Genomic DNA, 18835 nt, shown 5'->3' with positions numbered 1-18835 from the left:
TGAAGGGTCTACGTTTTGTGTTGTTGTCTTTTTTGCGTGAAATATGTTCTATAATTAATACAACGTTAAAAAAATAAAATATTTTATCTTTAGTAAATAGTAAAGTCCAATAAATATGACTGTTCTAGGAGGCTTTTTTCGTTACTTTCCAAAGCTTACCTACCTTCAACGGGCACCCTTTGTCATTCTTGTGTCAATAGTTTTTTTTTCCTATGATATTCCTAGTACTGTACAGATTGCCGAGACTTCTTACCCTGCAAACACTTCTTAGAAGGTTTACTGCAATCCACCAATTGGTGATCTATTGATGCGCTATATAAGTGCTTCCCAACCGGGGTTTCGGAAAAACTTGTGGCTCCGCGAGGATTCGAAAATCTCACCAAAAGTATGTAAATCTTTAAACCTTTTTGGTAATAGGATAAATGTAAGGTTGAACCAGACCTGTATGTAATGGAGTGAAAATTTGGAAAGTTAAACGCAAATTCTACTACACTATTTATTCTAACAGCTGAATGAATAATCAAAAATTGAGGAATTTAGTTATATGAAAAACTGTTATAATATATTATATAGTGATATGGAAGTGTTTATATGGGAGTGTTTGTTTACACTTTAATTAAAATCACGGATTCGAGAAAGCTACATATGAAGTGTATGAAGCGCCTAGTTTCAAAAGCCCCTAAAACGATTTAAGGTGGTTCTGAGGAAAATGAGAAAAACAATTTTAGGTAGTTTTGAAAAAAATGAGAAAAAATCATACCTATTAAATCTGTGAACTTTATGTATTTATTTTTTAATTCGTTACATTCTAAAGAGTATTTTGGCTTTCTATTTTAGGGGTATTTGAAAAGCACACCCACCCATATTAGCGGCTTTTGAAATTTACCCTAATTTTTGATCATACGTATTAACGGTTTTTGGCGTTTTATAAAGTTCAATCTTTGGCCATATAGGTATCAAAAATATCCATCTAAATACATATCTAACTCAAAAATTTTCAAAAAAGGTTTTAGGGGATTTTGAAACTAGGCGCTTCATATACGGCTTTTCACATGCGATATAAGTCATAGCTATTGATTAGAGTAACAGTTATTATCGATATTTAACGGGCACGCGCATTTTGGCGCAAAAAGGTGGCGAGTTAGGTTAGGTGGTTTCAAGGGCAAGTTCCCTACTTCTATCCTCTATCCTTCCAGCCACGCAGAGTCAAATAACAGTACATTATTAAAAGACTTAGGCATTTCGTCGCTATAGAATTGGTTTCCCGAATATCCATTTTTGTCGAAATCGACCTCTTAATGCAGAATGTTTTTTTGTATCTAATTGGACGAGAACTATCCCTTTCTTTAAATTACTTTGTAGTGGTAATGAATACAGCATTCATATGCTGTAAAAATAACAATTTAAATATCTCCATATATTTAAATATAGGATTATGAAATTTGTTTTTCGTCTCCTGAACATTTGGTCTATTCGGGAAACCAATCCTACAGCGACGATTTATTGCGTTATCTGGTATCAGTTAGTAGGTGCCTGCTAGTTATTGTTTACTAGCTCTACTGACAGTGACATTCCATGGCAGAAGGCAAATCATCCGTTGCTTAGGGAAAGACCTTCTAAAAGGACAGTAGATTAAGGAAGGAAAAACGAATAATACAACGTTTCATGATTGGTAGATTACGTAAGGATTACCCTGTAGTACTAGCACTAATATTCTGTGCCTATCTGTAAAGATGTAAATTATAAGTATAACTATGTTATATCTTTGATAGCAACATAATAGTTACAGATTGTACCACCTAGCGGGTAGTGAATTCAGATAATATGTAGCATTTAATAATATATATATTGGAAAGAGTAGTATTTTGTTTTGATATCTGCATACTGCTAAGCACAAGTATTTTGTAATTTAGTCCATTCACATACGGGCTCAATTGGCCACGCCGACTTAATATCAACCAAGGCCAACTTTGAGGCATTATCTAAGGAAGGACGGAATAATTCCGATCCCTCCTGAGGTTCATCACTTTAAACTCCTGACTCCTCTGTTTCGGCAGAGTTTCAGTACACGAATATAATAGAGCACACTTAATGTTACTAAAGATAAATGACGGTACAGCAAGTTAAGATTATTTTTTAAATTTTGTAAACCCTTTATTTAAGCACCAAGGTGCATGTTTGGTACACCAGTCCCGTGCGAGGAAGTGTAGTTTTAAAAACTGGCATGTTTTTAGCGTGATGGAAGGTGGCTGTGCACAAATCGCGGCTGCTTATACATGGCGGGTGGAGATGGAGTAGTAAATCACTGAGCTTTAAGGTGTGTCAGCCAAGTAGGGGTTCCGCGAGATATAAAAAAATGTCGCAAGGGTTCCGCCAAAGAAAAAAGGTTGTGTATAATATATAAATATATCTGTAATGAAATCAATCTATGTTGAATATTATGTGAATTTTTAAATGTGTTATTTTTATATTCGTGTATCTCTTTAATCTTATATAAATTTTGCTGCCATGCAAGAGGTAGATAAAATTCAGAAAATAGGCAAGTATCCAAATGTATAACAAAGGCACGGTTTTGCAAAGTCAAAAACACATATTTCAGCATATAAAAGTAATAATTCCAATACGTTGTATAGTACCTAAGTATTGTACTAGTTTTCGTTGGGACAAAGTGTTGCGTTCGTACCAGTAAATTTCATTTCATCAGCTCATCGTTTTACATGGAATTTGTATAATAAATATGGCTAAATAGGTTTAAACTTGCTCGTGTTAATTATTTGATGAATTAAATCGCAAATCCGACAGCAAATAGCGGCTAGGAATTCGCTCGGTATTCATGGTGCAGCTCACTGTTCAGAATATGTCAACCACGATGCTTTATAAGCCCGAAACTGTGACGCATCACTCCTTTACCAGTCACTTGAAATGCGCTTGGTTCAAGCAAATAACTTTGCTACTCCCCGTTATTATAGAGTCCATGTAAAAGTTCCAGTTAAAGATTACACATTTTATTAAAATAAGTCTGCCTAGTAACAAGAAAACACTTATTTTACCTTTATAGAAAATAAGTTATTGCCGGATAGATACTACAGAAACTACAGTTTTACAGCAATAATATGTTCTTATTGATTAACAGGTTGGATCGAGCCAGGACATACAAAATTAATGAAAACTGGCTTACTCAACTGGGTGTAGATGCTGAGTGTGGAAAAATATGGTGTAAACTTAAACACGTGTTAAAGAATATGTTAGTTTCAATAGTTATGTGTTCTGTCTGTTTCATGATGTGTATGTTTGTTATGCAACAATAGCGCGCATTCAATGTCTGAGAAGAATTGAAACGCTTTGGGTTTATGACCTAACATAATAAAGCAATCCCTGCTTCAAAACTGCTACAAAATCCGGCAGGGTAAGCTAGTGCTTGTTAATTTTGTGTTTCTGGGTTGACCTGAAAAACTCTTTGACCGGTTATTATTTCAGGATATTCCAAGAGGATGTCATTTGCATTATATAATTATTTAATATAATTATAGAATACATTGACATGTTGATCGTGTGATAAATCTAAGCTCACAGAGCTTTCTAGCAAAGCTCTCAAAATTATAGTGGATATCAGTCAGCGCGGTTTCTAAAAACGAAAAATAAACATGTCTGATTCTACGTGGTGGAGGCGTCCCACATAGCCAGTTATATTATGTCAAAATGGACTTGATCCAAAATAAAGTAAAAATCATATTTATTTATGAAACCCGATAGAATTTGTCGAGAAAATCATATTTTTCATAAAAAGTGGTTTGAATCGAAATATAGTCTCTTTGATCACTTAACTTCTACTGTGTGGTTTTATTCTCTCAAGACGCGCTAAAATAACTACATAATATTATACTACAAACGGTGTTTACATTCCATAGCACAATTTTAAAAGTTTTAAAATATATTTTAATGTTATTTTATAATTTTAAATGTAATTTTTAAAGAAATTCTAAAACATGGTACTTACCAAGAAATATATAAAAAATGGATATATTAAAATTATCTCAAAATCACAATATCAGATTTAAGATACTTTGGAAAATAATAACTTATCAATTATGTTGTCTTCCTATTCCATTAACTACTTTGGTACTAAAGTGGCGAAGGGTGGAAGTAGACTGTGGAGATTTGACATAAATAATGCAGAGTAAGCTTTATTAGTTATACTTCATTGAACTAAGAATATAAATTGCAGATGGTGTTGGTTAGTTTTTAAAATACAATAAAGTCCTGCCTAAATCATACCATCATAGTGGTGGTAAGCTGTGGAGATCCGACTAAAATAATGCACACTTTATCAGTCATAATTATTTTGTTACAAAATTTATGTTACTAAAATTATGAATGATTTAATGGCATACTTTTAGTTATTTTATAGATAGACGAATATTTTTGACTATTATTTTATTACGGCTATTTGTGGTTTTAGTTTAATGAAAACAAATAAGTATGGCTGCCAACATTAAATTTAGTATCCACTATTTAAGTCGGATATAAACAGTCTATCTCCACCTTTCACCAACTCTACATACTAAAATCATTTTTAATTAATTAGTGGCTTAAATTGAGTGTTGAGTTTAAATAAAACACAGTAATCAGTAGATTGTCAATAGTTTTGGTTTTTCTAATAGTAAATTATAACTCTTTCAAGTGATTCCTCGTGTGTAATCGATGTTAATAAATGCACATCGCTTCTGCAGTACAGATGCCTACGCGAGTCGATTGATTAATTTTGCGCAGGTTAGCTGATTTCCCTGCATTATGTGGCCTTGCAATAATAGATCTGGCTTACAGAATCTGACGCAATACGGAATGTGTTAAGTATAGTTACCAAACAAAAAAACACAACCGTATTTTCAATTAATTTAATAATTTGAAAAAAAAATATATTGAAAGAACTAGGTAACATAATCGTATATCATCTTTTGGTTGTTAACGGTGACGTGACTGTCTTATTATTACAATGTTTTTCTTAGCACTTATTCTTATTATTTGTCCGGTGGTTGTTTGTCCGGTACAAATCTTGCAATCGATTTTTAACTAACTTTCCTACTAGCTAGACATTTGAAACTTTTAGAATATATCAAAACACGATGCCAATGTAATTTTTTCAATACTTTTAGTCATCTTTAAGTAGAATTGATTTAATTTTCAGTTAATTCTGTTTTGTATGAAAAGTTATTTCGGAAGAAATCATTAAAAAGTAAAACTTTTATTGGTTGCTAAGTGGGTCCTAGCAACTAAATTATTAATATTAATATTATATACGTGCGTTACTGTGGAAATCTTATAAATTTTTTGATCGTTTAAGCTAGTCAAATCAAGTTTATATGATTCAACAGAAAATTTAAAAACGTTGTATATAAAAAGTTCTTTTTATCTTGTAATTATTTTTAAGTAAACTTTCATAAAAGCAAACGATATGCATAACTATTTTCCAACCAATTTTTACTAAGCGTACACTTGTATGTCAGCTATTTTTGGAATAAAATAAATCCCTTAAAAATATGAAATGGGAACAGAATGATAAATAATTGTAAAAAATTATCAAATCAACATGTTTCTCGAGTTTATCGTGAATATTCTCACAATAAAAAAATAGTTTATTCAGATGTTATAACGTTTACAAGAATACACGAGTTAACTCGTCCATGGCCTGACGAGACATACTTACATACTTTGACGAGTTAACTCGGCTCTGGCAGTGATCAAGTGAATACTGTCCGATTATTGAGTAGGTACTCTATTATTACGAATTTTTGAATAACGAGCTTTTTTAACGAATAAGCTCGATATCTCAAAATCAAGTTTACGGAGTTTCCTTTTCAGTGACAAATTATTTAAATTTTACTGTTGATAACGAGTCATATTAAAATAAATCTAGGATTCTCAATATTCCTTTGATTACAATAAACATATCGTAGTCAATAAAATGCAAAGCTTAAAACGATGGTTATAGAAAGTGTATCTGTGAACAGATGTAATAGAAGAAGACAAAATGTATACTAAACATCATATTATTATTATAGTGTTATGAAGGTCACTTTATTTAAATTATTAATATGTTATACAAAACTATCAAACTTAATACGTGCTAGGTACACAGTAATTACTGCTTCCAAGTACGTAGGCATTATTCTTTAATAATCCCAGGTGAGGAAGAAAGATCATCCCGACTCATTCTATTAGTTTTATACTCGAGCGTAGACAATACATTTATTTTTGTAGACTTAGTAATGGTTTTACAACAAAATAATGAGCTATCGATTTATAAAACAATATGTAGAATTTAATATAATTTATATTATCAATGGATGAAATGGAATTATACGTATCCAATTTGTTTTTATTATTGTTTATTCGTTATTAATTAAAAACACATTTCAAAATTGTTTTAGAAAATATACTTTATAATAATGGTTTTTTGAGAAATAAATACTTGATGCCTGTGTCAATCATACCACTCAGCATTAAATGAGTGACACACTTTAATATGTATGTTTTGTTGTCAAAACAAAGCAATTGAGCGATAATAACCGTCAGTTTTTCCTCAATCATAACTAGATCAGTAGGGTCTGTTATGGTTTGTTAATTGCGACAGTATCTCTTGTAATAATATATGGACTGCATTTATATAAATTAGAAATACAATCCATGAATCCTTACTCACTCATCGAGTTCGTCATGCGACGCACTACTATCGTCACAAGTCCTTCACTCGACGTGGTTAACCATCATTTCGCTCGAATCAAGTCTCTCAGACCATTAACATAATCAATCTCTTGATCACATCGATTTCACCAGTACATCATTACCCGCGATTATCCATAAATAAACTCTCCTCTCACAACATCATCCCCAAAGTGGTGACCCCGACGTGATTCACCGCTATATACCAATACAACCCAATATAACCATATTTTTTATAGGGGAAAATTTTTCGTTACATATCTATCCAACTCTCGTAGTTTCACATGTTAGGTACCTACAGGTTTTTCATACCAAGGGGGTTGATTTTATACAATGTACATTATTATGATTTTCTCACGCTTAGGCGTTTCAATGATTACATTAATATTACTCCATAGTTTTTATGGCATTAGAAAAGAAAAAAAATAATTATTCTGCCATATAACACTATTAGCCACACGCCAATGTGTCACGACATCTGAGAAAATAATACAAAAAGTATTTAATAAATAAAAGATTAAAATTAAAATTTAAAAGAAAGTATTTTTAGTTTCGAAAAAGTAAAATAAGTCCTTAAAAATAATTCAATCGATATATTAATCCTTAAAGTTGTTTTTTTTTCAAGAACCCTCAATCCGCAGCTTTTTCCGTACGCAAAAGCTCTCGCAACTGTTTGCCTGTATAACGAGGGGCTTTCATATTTAATTTCCAGGCTTATTGCGAAAAATGGTAGGCTTAATTTATGGTCAAAATTCCAATTAATCACTGGCTTACCACGAGAGCAAAACGCGTTATTATGTAGCGCCCGACAATAGACTGGCACTAAATTCTGATGGATAATATGAATTGAATAATAATTTTTGTACCTAATCAATGGAATTAATCACGCAACTGTTTAACACGATTTTTATAGCTGGTTAGAACGGATCGGGTTGGTCACCAGTGACGTCCCAAAAGCAGAATTTGCACTGCGCACTCCTTTAATTTTTAGTCTCAAATTATACGCAAACTTGTTGGCTATCTACCCGGTTGTGATCAACAAGCCGCAGTTATATCATCCAACTTTAAAATCAAATTACTACCGCTGTCAATTAATTAGCATAATCAAAAAAATTAAACACACAGTGACATCTGTTTGGATAATTATGAAATACTAAGCCACAAATTATCGATATTACAGCGATTTTAGTAATAGCTTCGCTCTATATTTAACGTGTAATGTGTAGTTAAAAATTTGCGCCAGTCATATACTGACATAGTAGTATCGTATCATAGTACGCAACAAAGCATTTTTAAAAAGTCATATATACTCAGTGACGTCCCGTGGAGGTAGGCAGATTGAGCGTCGCTTGGGGGCGGCAGTTACTCGAAGGGCGGCAAATCAAGGACAATCATCTGAAATACATAGAAATAGCTACCTAAACTTAGTAATAACGAAAATATCTTTCCATTAAAAAAATCAGCTCACTGGTTCTGTCGGGTTCGCGATATCTAGTTTACTTCCGTTCCCCTTCAACGTCCTTGGTGACCAAAAACGACACGTACAGATTTGCGAATACTTAAAGTCTGATATTTTGTTAGTAATGTCTCCATACAAAACATTTCTTAGATATTGGAAAGGATGATAAAAATACTGTATAAAAAAATGGAGCGGCATTTTGGCGCTGCCTAGAGGCGGCATTTTATCTAGGGACGTCACTGCATATACTTCACTTACTGACTCTTAAACACCGGTGTTTTTAGGTGCCCACGTGAAGGTCTAAGGAAATGACAGGTTTGGAGGTTCCGTTGTGAAAATTTTGCCTGTGCGACAAAACTGCTATTATCGATAGATGCCAACACGTTATAAGAAAGCAACCATATTGACTACTTAATGAAAAAATGCCGTTTATAATGTGCCGCCCATAAGTAACGCATGACTTGCCTATCCTCACGGGTTGTCACTATTGGGCACATAATACTTATATTGTTGTAACATACCAGTATTAAATTATGCCATTTATTAAAGAGATTGTTTCAAGTTTTATGGGAAAATCTAAAGTAGTTGTGGAGCAATTATGGTGAAAAATGTTGCTAATTACTACATCGTTGATTTTTAAACATTGTGTTGATTTTTTTATCTGCCGATCTCTAACACATAAGCTGTATCTATCTGAAGCACGTACATCTGTATGTGAAATAGTGTGAGTCTTTGTTGCGTGATCGCATTCATATAATATATCCACGTTGAATCCCTCTCGTACGCGCTGCATTTAATTGCTTAATCACGTTTATACATTTAGCAGTGGCGAAGGGTGGAGGAAGGCTGTTATGATCCGCCATAAATAGTGCACACTAAACTTTATCAGTCATACGTATTTATTTTCATTGAACTATGGCTTCATCAGTACCATCAGTAAATTGTAGTATTGGTTCAATGAAAAAAAATATGTATGACTAACAAAGTTTAATGTGCACTATTTATATCAGATATTAACAGCCTACCTCCACCCTTCGCCACTGACATTTAGCGGCTGTGCAGCCTTTTACTTGGGGGCCCCGAGTTCGAGCTCGGTGAGGTCACAATGTATTTAAGATACATTAGTAGCCAGGGTGTTTGTGATTGTTTCTCTTCTATTACCAAATACACTTCTATTTAACTACAATACTGTCATTGGCTAACGACATGTTGTAGTGTCGAAAATAAGAAAAAGAAAGAAATCAACATGCTTCTTAACCCATTCACTGTATTGTGTTAAAATTTCGTTATTTTTATAAATAAAACAAAGTATTTTAAAACAATATCAATAAAACCAAACGGCTCTATCGAAATTTTTACCTAATAACAACAATCTATATTGGTATTCATATCGACGCGTTCTTTATCTATGAAATTTATTTGCATATAATAAAAGAATAATGATAATATTGAGCGCATGTACAAAAAAATTGACAGGTGGTACTGCCACCTGTATTTTTTTTTTAGTTTTGAAATAAGTAATTATCTTCAGTTAAGATTAGATTATTTTCGATTATATGATTTGTGAATTCAGAAAAATTTACACTTTTTAGACATTTAACAAATTTTTTTGTCTCTAATATAGAGAATATTCAACAAATAAATGCTAAATATCTTGAACAATTATAATTTAAAAATATTTATCACTTTTTTGTGAAAATCTTATTTTTGAAATTATCAATTTTTATAAAGTTTATAATATTACAAAATATATTGTATTAAAAATATTGCCATGCTGCATGCATAATATTACATGTTTTTTTTATTTCTACTACGTTTTACGAGCTCCGATTAAAAAGATATTTTCACTCGCATTAACTTTGAAAGCATCCCCCTCACCTCGTGTTAGTACTCTTAAACGCATCGTTAATTTTATAAAAGCATGCAGATTATGTAGGTATCTAAGTGACAGAAAATTGTGATTGCCCCTTATGTACAATACACCGATTTTTTAGCATCGTAACTCCAGAAAGATATTGATTTCAATGAAGTGGAATCAAGTGCGAATTGAACTTATATTATAGCGATCAATGACATTATACAGAATCAGCATGAATTTCGACAACGTAAAATCAACAATAATCAGTCATTTTTAAGTATCAATTGCTACATCTAGCGTCAGTGTTTTTATTACAGGTAATGACATAGCAATCAGCTATCTCATGCCTACTTATAAAAACACCTCGTAATCGTTTAGCACAGCGGTCAACTGGTTTCTCAATATTAACTTAGATCGTGTGTGTTAAGAGACTGTCGCGATTGTTAAGAGACACAGTTAACAGCCAACTCTCACTCGCCATTTGACAGTCGTCTCTCGAACACAGTCTCTCTAGCTCGTCACGATCATCAACACTATTCGATCGCGGCTCGATCTGAGCACCTAGCTCATCGCGATACTCTGTACTCTACATCTACAATGCTTAGTGCTCTTATTATTTGAGCTATTGGTCCGCCTATGATTCATGCGCAGTAATACCAATAAAACTGCTGGATGTATTTCAATGTTTGTCAAAGCTCTTTTATTGGTAGGTTTGTTTATGAGGTATAAATTTTAAAAAAAATAGGTATTCTCAAAACCATTTTATTACTCGTGTAAAACAATAAAGCTATGCACCATGTTGTATCTAACTAGTATTAAATAATTGATTAAATGCATTCTACCGTTACGTTGTGTATGTAATCCATAATAATATTATTAACGCAAGCAATGGTTAGTCGCACTATAGAAAGTAACGTTTAATAAAAAAAACCGATATGTCCACGATTCGGTATTAGTGGAAAATCACGTTTTTGCGACAAGCGTAAGATGTTTGTTTATTCTATACATCGTATTTTATTTTTAAAATATAATACATTTTCTATCCGCTGATTAACCCTTATTTAACATGATATATGAAAAATAAAATCGTACATGTCAACATCTATTATGAGGCAATTAGTTTCAAAGTCAGTAACCTCCATTTTTACTTATTTTGATACTTTTCTTGATTCTGATCTTGTAAGTACTTTTCCAGCATATGTATATTCATGAAATATCAAGTGTATCTCAATGTTATAGTGAAATATAATGATATTGAAGGTTTGTCGAAAAGCCCTTTATAATTAGCCGCCATTTTTTATATTTAAAACTAACTTTAAACGTTTATTTTATAATTTTGATGACGTTAAAAACATTTTATTTCGCATTTCGCTTTCTCTACTGGTTTATTAATATGTTTAAAAAAATTGCACTCCCAAATATGCTTGATGGTTATTTTGCAATTATATTAAAATGGTGGAAGATGGAGGTTACCAATTCTGAAACTAACAACCTCATTTTATATAAATTTTTGAGGCGTTTTAGAAGTTATATGACGTGTTTAGATTTTAACCATATGAAAACTTATCGGTTTTTTTTATTAGACTCCTCAAAAATTCAAAACTTTATAAATGTTATTGCTATTGAATATAATATACGCTATACAGTATTGATTATCATATTCATTCTGTTTTGCATACATTTTGTTCTGACAAGTGTTTGTGATCTAAAGACATTTCTTAAAATGAGATTTAAAAATAACTGTGTGTTTTGTAGACATATTATTTTCAACGTTTTAAAGGACGCTGTTTTCCCCGCATTCATTTTAAAAGCTTACTAATTAAGCTCTCGAAACTTTGTTACTTTGGTAAATTTGTGTGGATTATACTTACTATTATAAGTGTATAAAAAGGTATTTTTGTAAAGGATATAACTTACAAAGAGACTCTTTGACACCGTTTTTCCAGTTCTGAAAAAATCTTCATGCATAGAAAGAATTTTTAAGCGCGTTACTTCATCTTGCATTCACTGAAAGCTCGGTTATTCTCTTGCAAAAGCATGCACATTATAGTAATTAACTCGCCACATTACCGTTGAGCACGTGCACGCTCACACTGGCCGGGTTGGCATTGGACGGCACGCATGTGTAGTTGCCACTGTCACTGAGGGCCGCTTTCGTTACCAGGAGCTTGCTGGTGGTACCACTCTCCGTCTTCTCGGTCTCCAACGAGATCCCTCCGCGTGGAGAGTCAAAGTCTACAACAGATCCGCCATGATACCTAAGAAAAAAACAACAGTTAATTATTTATACTTATTGATTTATTTACCTTTTGCTATTCAACACATTATATATTTACCTGTTATCTATCTTATAAAGAGTACCTAATATTAACAAATACAGTATATAGATGCATTCTTTGTTTACTATCTAAAAGAAACAAGTGTTTCGTTCAATAGTTTTTATGTAGTATACCGATCGATATTTTTATATGATTATCAAGAATTCAGGTAAAAGCTAAATCTTTTGAAAAAGTTTACTAAGTTAATTATTGATTCCTAATCTTATATTATATATTATTTATGGGTTTGGGTAAAAATCCCGAAGGCCGAAATCCCGAATGGTCAAAATCCCGAAAGCTGAAATCCCGAATGGCCAAAATCCCGAAAAAATCATTTTTTTGTAGAAAAATGGGTTTTTGTCTCTCTTGTAAAATTTGCGCAATTCAAGATAAGTATTAAGAATGCGCAATTATAACTGTTTGTATTTTTTATTTTTCGGGATTTCAGCCATTAGGGATTTCGGGCTTCGGGATTTCTTCAGGCACCCAGCACCCATCTGCATACATACCTACTTACCAAATTATGTAAGTAGGTATGTATGCAGAAAAATAATTATAAAATATTGTTACAAATGTGTCTTAGAAAGATTAATTATAGTCGAATTAAGTAATATTTATCAAATTAGTTAAAAATATCTCTCACGTAATTTCAACATTGAAAGAAAAATATTATTATTTTATATACATGATAAATGTACACATGTACAAATTTTTTATCGAAATCTTCATCCCCGCTGAAACCTATTTTAAATATTGTGATTTCTTAGTTTTGAGTTTTTCGTGTTTGGCCGTTGAATCCAAGTATAATATGCAATGTTCTTCTTATATTAAGTTAAATAAACATGTGTAGTGTTTTAATCCAAAAATATTACAGAAAGGTTTTCCAAGCAATTTCACCCAAAACTAACATAATGATTCTACGTAAAATATTGATTTCGTTCATAATGTAAATAACGTACTACGACTCTACTTAGTGCAGATGGAATACCAAAAGCTATCTCGTTTTCAATCAATTTTACTTGTTGTTGGTATGTGAGTAAATTTTTTGGTAGCAATGACTTAATCTGATTGATGAAATAAATATCGTATGTCTAAGAAAGGCCAAAACTATGCACATTTCTGGTCGTATTATTTTCATGTCATCCATTACCAGTTACCATCAGGACAATCTTTGCTTTTTCACACGCTACCTGGAATAATTTGGTAAGCTGCACTGATACAAACCACGGTTGTACTTTTGTCCTCTGTTAATGTTGCCGCAGTTTTCTAGTTTTGATAATATGTAAAACTTTTGGATCCTTTTATATAACTTGATCTTTTTGTATTAATTCAGGAAATCAAGTAATCACTACGAATTTAACTATTGGCATGTATTATCATATAGTACATGAATCGTGTACGAATAGTTTTTTTTAATCTTCTTTGTTTATATCTTTATTTTTATATTCATGTTCCCCGATTGATATCAAGGCTAATACCTACTACACCCAATGGAGTAGTCACAATTATTCTTCATAATATCAATAATTGGTTTAACATCCATACGTCCATATTATAATAGAGTAAGATTGAAAGGATATTATAAACGAATAGCCCTGTCTATATAATATTTCGGCATTTTTTGTTTGCTAGATGAACACATCACAGTGAATGCGTAGCTAGCGCATTGCCTGCCTTAAAACGATTTCAAAGTGGCCGTTTTTCGTGATGCAAGTACTAGTTCACGTAAATCCATCCCCAATGAACATCTTTTTAATATCGGGTCAGTGTTGCCAAGCGAATGATTTCGCGAGTATACTAGTATAAGTATTTTACGCCAAACAAGCCAAAAATATAAGGATTCCAATAGAAAGATGTTATATGTACCTACTATTGTTTTAATATATTTGTATTAAATCAGCATTATAAAAAAATTTGACAGCACTGCTTTCCGTGTAAAATTAAAAACTATTTGACGTTTTATAAGTGTAGAGTAGTGTAGACCGTTGATGCATTACATAATACTTTAAAATATAAAGTATACGCAAAATTACTCAGTGTTAAAATCAGAATTAAAAAGTCGAAGTTAAGTGGAAGATAAAGTGACTAAAAATGTAGACCTAATCATGTGCAATAATAATTACAGGTCAAGTTTGAGACCTCGATTGCAAAGTGAGACCTCATTTTGAGAAAGGATTATTTCTTAATATTTTATGTTTAGTATTTCTTGAGAGTGGTCCAATTTATCATTGACATATTATGTTCCGAAAATATTTATATTAAGTAATTTTTCTTTTCAATAAGATGGAGTGATGAATTGTGGTTGTTTCCCTGGATTGTAATTCCGCTACTAGATGTCCCCATTACCCTTTTATCCCCTTCAACTATCCAAATACAAAGGAAACTTGTTTATTGAATTTTGGAGCCATTGTTAGGTAAGTATTAATCTCAGACTTCAAAATCCGACAAAACAATATATAATATTTTTGTCGTTACGAATCAAACAATTTTGTTTGAGAGTTAATAATAATATAGTCTACCAAAATAAAAGCGTCTTTATAAATATATAAGGGCTTGTTTGATTTGCTCAGGTAAGTTAAGTTTGCTAATTGAAAATTCTCCAGGAGACAGCTGAATGTCAGACCTACCAGCCAAGTTTAGAAATGTCTGAGTTTTGCTTGTGTCAAAGAAATTTTTGGGGAACGTTCAAAGTGCGCCCTAATATCAATCAATCAAATACCAGGGCGTTTTACAACTGGAATATATTTATGAAACTTTATATAAATAACGATGACAATTAATTATGTATGATATATCAATGAATAAGAATACTGACAATAAGTTAAAATTATTTATATACCTATATAAGGTTATGGGGTTGTGAATAAGACGAGGGTACAGATCTACAAACTTATCTGAATAATGGGATGGGGGAGCCACTGTCGAAAACTACCCAATCAAGACTCGTAACTGGACAAAATCTGACATTCGAATGAAATTTTCAAAATGGCGTCCTATGGTAGTTCGTAGTTCCATTTTTGGCCATACTACAGATAAGTTTGTAGGTCTGTAGGTAAGGTTGCAATAACAAGACGACCGTGTTTAGGAAAAAGGACGTAACCCTCGCTGAACAAATTTTACAGGAGAGGCAAAAAACGCTTATTGAGAGTTTTTAGTTTAATATTAAAAAAAAAAAAGGCGCAAACATTGGGTGCATGATGATTGATGATTTGGTGTAATATATTTTCGATCTTATAATAATTAAAGAAGTTATTACAGAAAAATCATTTAAATTGCGGATAAATGCTTTTTGCGATAAATTAAAAATTAATTAATCTCAATTAAAACCTGAATTTAGATAATAATTCGGCATTTGCGGCTTACTTCCCTTTTATAGAACGTGTATTTAGTTGTATACATTGTTAATGTATAATAAAAGCACTTTTCGAAAAATCGAGGGTTACGGTCTTTTTCCTAAATACAGTCGAAGACTTATATAGAATGCATGTGATTGAGAAAAATACCCAGTTTATTCCCCCATAAATATAAGAATTATCACAAAAAATGAAAATTACTATAAACAACCACAGTGAATCAAATGACAACAGATAAGAAAGTAATATACCTAGTCGTAGATAAACAAACAGATTTTATTTTTCTATAAAATAATGAGGAGTGACGTAACGAATGTGACGCGATGGCGTTTGTTACCGATGCTCGTAAGAGAGTGGGTGTGAGTGCCTAAGTGACTGCGTCCCAAGGCTCGCTTATTTATTGACTGAAAATCTGCAACGTGTGAATTTGCTTGTTATTATTTTGCAATGATAATGAAATGCATGTTTGATTCTTAGTTGCTTAGTCAGGTGTGTTTTTGTTTCGTAAATTCTAAATGAATATTAATATTATAGTTTTGAAACTTAATTGACAACGTAAATAGCTTGTTTCACAATATTCACATTGATTAATAGTTTTAATGACTCTTAGATCATTTTTTATTTGTTCTTTGTTTTTTTTCATATTTCTTTCAAACAAATATATTATATTTACAATTATAAATAAATTTTATTGTGTTAACTCTCAATTCATGGTGGAACTGCATTGTATGGTGGGATATGGAAGTAATAAATAGCCTTAAATTAGAAATTAATTTATTTTCTTTATGGCCGAAAAATGTGAACCGATTGATTTGATAGATCCACGGTTTGGATAAATCCACCTCTGGACCTCTTGTGGGATTGTAAATTCGGTACGTTTAACTGGGAGAAGCGTCTCATATCTTCGACATGACCAAATACCACATGTATTTATAGCATGTTATCCTCCCTGTGGGTTTTATGTACCAAAAACATAATATTCCAGTGCGATTTATATTACATATCTTTCTCTTCTTGGTCATTCGCTCACGGCTGAGGATCATGACCGCTCTGAAATGCGTCATTTTCTGAGTGACCAATACTATCTTCTACTCATGATATTCTGTGTATGTTAGAGCAGAGTGAAGGTGCCTCTAGTAAGCTACTTCACTTGGTCACTCTACTGCACCGATTTTTTTCCTGTACTTCGCCTTCCCAAAATCCAAAACTACCAGTCTCTCTAGGTCTAGGTTATACGATCTACGCCGAATAATATGTCAAAAATACTGCAAAATGACAGACATAATTCAAAAAGCCAAGTCATTCAAGAATCCAACTGTTTTACGTACACTCTATGTGTCGTTAGTACGGAGTATTCTTGAGTATGGCTCCATCATCTGGAGTCCTTATGAAGTTTCCTATAAGCTTGTTTTAGAGCGTGTTCAGAAAAAATTTCTTCGTCATCTCTATTTTAAAGTTTATAATTATTTTCCTTTTGACACCTTCTCAAACGAGTATTTTCCGACTAACTTTCTTCAAGGCATGCTCGCCTTTCATTTTCTTGAAGCTCGTAGGTCACTTCTGCTCTTAAAGCATTTTTCCCTGCTCTCACGTGGTATCATTTTCAATCCCGATATTCTAGAAAATTTAAATTTTTACACACCCGTCAATTACATGCGTGGTCGCAGCCATGACCTATTTTGGGTGAAAGCTGTTTCCTCATGTCAGGCTCACCAGGCACCAATAGCGAGGGCTGTGCGGTTGGTCAATGCACTCCTTAGAGATGTAGATATTTTTGGCGATCCATTATATATTCTGTTTTTTAAATTCTATTTTATTGTTTAATTTGTATTTTTTGAATCATTGTTGTTTTTTTTTTAAATTTTATTTCTTTTGTATAAAACTATTTTTGCTTTCTTTTTTTCCGAACTGATTACTTGTAATTTTTATTCTAAATGTCATGTTGTGAACGTCCTGAATTAATAATTTGTTATGTACTCAACGTGTCTTTTTCAAATAAATAAATACATAATGTCGAGATCTGAAGTCTCTCGATAATTACCTGGTTTGTCATGTGCTCTGTGCAAGAAACGCTAAGCATTTAGCGCCAACACAACATTTCGAAGGTATCAATTGCCTTTCACTTCCATATTTTAAGGGTCCATTACCTGACACCGTAAAAATATATGGAGAACACTAATGTTTGCACAAGCATAATTTTCGTCGCAATTGATTTTGCTTGATCCTTTTATATAGTAGTAAGACGTGCCATCGCATTTTACGCGATTTATTTGCACCTTTTTATTTTTGCTTCAAATTTTTCACTAATCGTTGATCCCAGATATACATTTTTGAATATAGGTAATCATTAACTAAAATATGTTATTCCTATTAATAAGGAGGCCATATTTTAGACTCTTTTCCTATACCAGGTGTAGCAACTCTGTGAGTTCTTTTTCATAAAGCAAGATTACATAATATATTATGAGTTTATCATTACTCACCACCAAATAAACACTGAAACTCTTGACAAGAAATAGGATTGCAGTGCCAGGAATAAAAAAAAAAGAAAAATAAAAATAATAGTGTGTGGTTTAAGTATCTCAAATAGGACACCTGTTTACCTTCAAATTTTGTCATAATATATCTTTAGTAATATTGCATACATATTATATCGGAATTCAATCTCCAAACTAGATTAACTCAAAAATAAAAACTCACTTTTACGATAAGCTAAAACTAGGGTGACAAAATTTTATATAAGTGCCTGACGGAAACATTGTTTTTTTAAAATATGGATATTGTTGACTTACCAAAGCACTGAAGCGCTGGATGGCGGAGTGGAGTGAACATTAACAGAGCACGTAAGGGATATTGTGCTTCCCTTCTTTACGTACACATCCTGGGATCCCCAAATATTTGCTTGGGCCGCTATAACAAAACAAAAATACATATTTGACAAACAGTCTTATAAAATAATTGTTATTGGTCACCCTTAATAAATTCAATAAAATTAATTTTATCCATAATTGACATTAAAAATTTACGATATAATATAATTTGGGGCGTTTAATAGCAAAAACCGACAACTCCATAATTGAATATTACTGGAAAATTACGATTTTCTGCGTCAGGCTTGATTAAACGT

The 18835-nt window shown here is 32.2% G+C and overlaps 1 protein-coding gene across 2 annotated transcripts in view; it reads right to left on the bottom strand.

The window, feature by feature from the left end:
- The window catches only part of LOC147072910 (protein amalgam-like), a 1013334-nt gene that overhangs the window by 7630 nt on the left and 986869 nt on the right, over positions 1–18835 (bottom strand). For both annotated transcript variants that reach the window (XM_085945913.1, XM_085945914.1), the window contains 2 exons: positions 18501–18618; positions 12108–12295 (listed from right to left, as the gene is read on the bottom strand). In XM_085945913.1, the coding sequence (XP_085802039.1) occupies positions 12108–12295; positions 18501–18618 (306 nt within the window). The remainder of the gene's footprint in view (positions 1–12107; positions 12296–18500; positions 18619–18835) is intronic.

The sequence above is a fragment of the Rhyacophila brunnea genome, unplaced genomic scaffold, assembly GCF_057557595.1.
Source record: "Rhyacophila brunnea isolate RB1 unplaced genomic scaffold, BYU_Rbru_1.0 scaffold_19, whole genome shotgun sequence".
NCBI classification, from domain to species: Eukaryota; Metazoa; Arthropoda; class Insecta; order Trichoptera; family Rhyacophilidae; genus Rhyacophila; species Rhyacophila brunnea.
The sequence above is the reverse complement of the archived record's forward strand: the minus strand, read 5'-3'. Positions and strand labels throughout refer to the sequence as shown.